Below are 4,735 nucleotides of genomic sequence, written 5' to 3'. Positions count from 1 at the left end.
CCGCCGCCGCCGCCAGGGGTCGCTGCGGGGCCCTGAGGGGCGGGGCGAGGGGTGCCCGGCCCCGCCCGGCGGTGCCCGGATGTGCCGCCGCCGCCATGACAGGCGGGAGCCCTCGGCGCCTCGGGAAGAGCCCGGCTGGGCGGGTGCCGCGGCGGGGGCGCCCTGGGAGGTGCTGGCCGCCTGTTTCCACTCAGGCGCGGAGATCCGGGCAGGAACGGGCGGCGGAGGAGAGGCCCGGGCGGAGGGAGGGCGGCGGCGGCGGCGGCGGGCACGGAGCGCACCGGCCCCCAGCGCGAGCGTTGATTGGCTCACGCCGAGCGAGGGGGAGGGACCTAGGGCAGCGACGGCGTCTAATTGGCCGCGTCGCGCACTGGGCGGGTCTGGCTCGAGCAGCGTTGAACGCTGATTGGCTCCCTGCCGAGTGAGGGGGCGGGGCTTAGAGAGAGGTCGGCTTCTGATTGGTCGATTCGCGCAAGTGGGCGGGGCGGACACTGACCCCTCGGCCGGGCCCCGCGCTGGTCAAGCCGCGCCGAGCGCTGATTGGCTCCCGCCGAGCGACGGGGCGGGGCTTAGGGCAGGGGCGGTGTCTGATTGGGCGCCAGCGGCAGCAGCCGCGGCTTTCCCGCAGCCGGGCCCCGCGCCATGGCGACCTCTGATTGGCTCCCGCTCAGCGAGGGGGCGGGGCTTAGGGCAGGAGCGGCACCTGATTGGTCGCGTCGCGCAGTGGGCGGGGCGGTAGCGGGCCCCGCGCGAGCTCGCTCGAGCCGCGCCAAGCGCTGATTGGCTCCCGCCCAGTCAAGGGGCGGGGCTTAGAGCAAGGGTGGCGTCTGATTGGCCGCAGGCCGCGCTGTAGGCAGGGCAGTCGCTGCCCCCTCGGCCGGGCCCCGCGCCATGGCGACCTCTGATTGGCTTCCGCCGAGTGAGGGGGCGGGACTTGGCGCTAGGGGCGGCTCCTGATTGGCCGCGCCGCGCGGCGGGTGGGGCGAGGCGCTATAAAAGGCGCGGGCGCCCCTCTTTCTGCTCCTCCTTCTCCGTGCTGCCGCCGCTCGCTCCGCCGCCGGGATGTTCGAGGCGCGGCTGGTGCAGGGCTCCGTGCTCAAGCGCGTGCTGGAGGCCCTCAAGGACCTCATCACCGAGGCGTGCTGGGACCTGGGCTCGGGCGGCATCAGCCTGCAGAGCATGGACTCCTCGCACGTCTCCCTGGTGCAGCTCACGCTGCGCTCCGAGGGCTTCGACACCTACCGCTGCGACCGCAACATCGCCATGGGCGTCAACCTCGCCAGGTGCGGGGGTCGCTTAGAGCCGCTCCCGGTCGCCCCTTCCCATCCCCCCCCGCCCTCCCCGCCTCTCGCGCCGTTTTTCGCGCGCGGGGCCGCGGTGACGTCACTGCCGGCGCGCGGTGGCGGGAAAGGCTGGGGGGGGGGAGGAGCCAGGGCCCCCCTTTTCCTCCCCCCATGGGGCTCCCCCTGCCCCGTGTGCCCCCCTGCCACCCTCAGGGCTCCTTCTGTGTGTCCCCTGCCCCGTGTTCCCCCCTCCACCCCTCCTCGGGGCTCCCTCCGTTCCCCCCTACCCCCCCCCGCCATGGGGCTCCTTCTGTTTCCCCCTATTCCCCCCGCTTCCTCCTCGGGGCTCCCTCTATTTCCCCCTTATCCCCTCCTCAGGGCTCCCTCTATTTCCCCCTTATCCCCTCCTCAGGGCTCCCTCTATTTCCCCCTTATCCCCCCTCCCTTCTCAGGGCTTCCTCTGCTTCCCCCCCCCCCTCTTCGGAGCTCCCTTTGTTTCCCCCCTCCCCTCTTCGGGGCTCCCCCTGTTTCCCCCCCATCCCACTCCCTCTCCTCGGGGCTCCCTTTGTTTCCTCCCTCCCCTCTTCAGGGCTCCCCCTGTTTCCCCCCCATCCCACTCCCTCTCCTCGGGGCTCCCTCCATTTCCCCCTGTCCCCCCCCTCCTTGGGGCTCCCTCTGTTTCCCCCTCTGTCCATGTGTCTCCCCCTCTTCCCAGCTCTGTGTCCCCCCTAAACCCCCTGCTCTTCCCTGGCCTTGTTTCCCCCCCCTCTCCAGGCCCTGCGTGTCCCCTCATACCCCATTCCCCTAGCTCCATGTCCTTCTCCCCAGCCCTGTGTGACACCCTCCCCAGGGGCTCCCCCTCTGCTGTCCCCCTTTGGGGGCTCCTCCTTTCCCCCAACCTGGCCCTGCTACCCCCAGACCCCATGTCGTACCCCCTCAGGGGCTCCCCTAGCTTCTCCCTGGCCCCATCTTGTCTTCCCACCCCCGGGGGGCTTCTCTTTTCCCTCTCCAGGCTCTGTATGTGTCCCTGTTTTTCCCCCCAGCTCCATGTGTCCCCCCCAGCCCTGTGCCTCCCGACCTTGTGCTGGCCCTGTCACAGGCTGGTGTCACCCCTCTCCCCACCTTGAACCCCACCAGTGATCAATCTCCCCCCGCTGCAGCATGTCCAAAATCCTGAAGTGTGCTGGAAACGAGGACATCATCACTCTGCGAGCAGAAGACAACGCAGATACCTTGGCTCTCGTCTTTGAGGCACCGAGTGAGTGTTGGGTTTGGGAGCTGCTGTGCCCCCCTTGTGTTTGTAGGGAGCCTTCGGCACCTCAGATGCTGGGAGAGCAAGTAGCAGGGTTTGCTTGACAGGGAAGCTCCTGAACCAGGCTGGAGTCAACATGAAAAAAGCCAATAGTGCTTTTTTTTTAACTCTTAAGGCCACAAACAGATGCTCTAGGCGGGTTGCCATCCTCTTCCAGCCTACAAGAGGCAATTGGAGTAATTTCTGGGTTTCCAGCTCTGATAAAACAAAGTGGAGCTTACTGAGGTGGTTTTACTTTGCGGGGAGAAGGGGCAAAATTCAAAATTGGGATCGTAGATACTCAGAAACACTTAGTCAAACGGTGCTTTGTTTCTTTAGATCAGGAAAAGGTCTCGGACTATGAGATGAAGCTTATGGATCTCGATGTGGAACAACTGGGAATTCCGGTAAGTGAATAAGCTCAGGTGACTGCAGACACAGCCTGTGTTCACATCAGATTTGGAGTTTTAATGGAATTGACAGTTGGACTTGGTGATCTTGGAGATCTTTTCCAGCCTTAGCGATCCTATGTAATTCCTTTGGGAAGACAAAACTCAAAGGCAGTGACTGCACCAGGCTGTTTGGTCGAAGTTTAACTGTGATGCCGCCTTTGCAGGAGCAGGAATACAGTTGTGTCGTGAAAATGCCTTCAGCAGAATTCGCACGCATCTGCAGAGACCTCAGCCACATCGGTGATGCCGTCGTCATCTCCTGCGCGAAAGACGGGGTGAAGTTTTCAGCTAACGGGGAGCTGGGCAATGGGAACATCAAGCTGTCGCAGACCAGTAATGTGGATAAAGAGGAGGAAGCTGTAAGTTAAGCCTTCTTGCTTACTCTGGTGTCTTCAGTGTTGAGGCTTCTACTGCTGTGACTGCTTCTCTGGGAGCTACAGCGGGATGACTGGGTTTCATATTTCTCTGGTTTGCTGATTAGAATGAGGCCTGTGTCCCTGGGGCATGTGGGTAGTGCTCAGTGGGATGGGGTGGGGGCAGCAGTGACCACCTTTCTCAAAGTTTCTGAGCTCGCAGCACACGGTGTGGTCTAACCTGGCTGGTGGGCCTTAGGTCACCATTGAGATGAACGAGCCGGTGCAGCTGACCTTTGCGCTGAGGTACCTGAACTTCTTCACCAAAGCCACTCCGCTGTCGCCCACAGTGACCCTCAGCATGTCTGCAGATGTGCCCCTGGGTAAGTAGCCGCAGCAGCTCTCCTCGAACGCCCTCGTAAAACCCTAAACGGCTTCTCTGAGGAGCCTGCTAAGTGCCCTTTGTTCTCCCCCAGTGGTGGAGTACAAGATTGCCGACATGGGACACTTGAAATACTACCTGGCTCCAAAGATTGAGGACCAACAAGAAGGCTCTTAACTGGAGTCGGACTGAGGGGAGGTCCAGGCAGCCCTTGGATGTGGGGAAGGAGATGGTGGTGTTAGCAATTCCAGTCCGCTGGAGCATCAACGGGCGCTGTTAGGCATCTTGTGTAGATACCTCTGTAAATATTTCTCAACTCCTTTGCTGTTTTTGGTGCCATTGGAAATAGGAAGGTTGTTTGGTTTTTTTCTACTCTGTTCCTGTACCTCCCGTAACCTCTTGGATGTGTCTTAAGGCGAAACTCCTTATTCAGCTCAGCTGGTGTTGGAGAAGAGGTGCAGCGTTTAATGTGAGTAGAGTTGAGTCCCGGAGTTTCAGCCGTGGAGCAGCAGCTGACCGGGGCCGCTGTTCCCTTGCGCTACCAGTTCATTTAACCTGACTGTCCACTTATTTTTGATGCTGATATTCTAACTGAAATTTCAAAAGAAGGAAATAAAGAATATAGCTGCGTGGTTTTTATCCTGTTGAATGGCTGAATCAGTGATTTGTCGAACTTGCACCTATATACCCTCCTCCCTTTTCCAAAGGGGCTGCAGCAGGGCCACTGCTGGGCTTTTTCATGCTGGAGATTCCAGCTTTTGCTTGAACCTGGGAAAGACCAGGGTGGCTCACGGTGCTGTAAATAATCCCTCTGTGGTGCAGCTCCTGGTTTTCCCATTAGCTTGGGCAGAGGAAAGAGGGCTCTTTCTGGAGCTGCTGCTGGCTCTGAGTGGAGCTTGAGTGCAGCCACGGACTTGAGGACGGTGGCTGAAGGTTCCTTGGCACAACTGAGTGCTGGCTTTGCTCCTCCTGGC

At 61.2% G+C, this 4,735-nt stretch overlaps 1 protein-coding gene across 1 annotated transcript; it reads left to right on the top strand.

Annotated features, from left to right (window-relative positions):
* The first annotated feature begins 973 nt into the window (after positions 1-973).
* On the top strand, positions 974-4,400 carry PCNA (proliferating cell nuclear antigen). Its single transcript, XM_069877355.1, has 6 exons — positions 974-1,283; positions 2,444-2,541; positions 2,914-2,981; positions 3,191-3,385; positions 3,639-3,762; positions 3,856-4,400. Exons 1-6 carry the CDS (start codon positions 1,063-1,065, stop codon positions 3,936-3,938), a joined length of 789 nt encoding a protein of 262 aa, XP_069733456.1. The 5' UTR covers positions 974-1,062; the 3' UTR covers positions 3,939-4,400.
* Positions 4,401-4,735: the final 335 nt, after the last annotated feature.

The sequence above is a fragment of the Phaenicophaeus curvirostris genome, chromosome 27 (assembly GCF_032191515.1).
Source record: "Phaenicophaeus curvirostris isolate KB17595 chromosome 27, BPBGC_Pcur_1.0, whole genome shotgun sequence".
Lineage (NCBI taxonomy): Eukaryota > Metazoa > Chordata > Aves > Cuculiformes > Cuculidae > Phaenicophaeus > Phaenicophaeus curvirostris.
The sequence above is the reverse complement of the archived record's forward strand: the minus strand, read 5'-3'. Positions and strand labels throughout refer to the sequence as shown.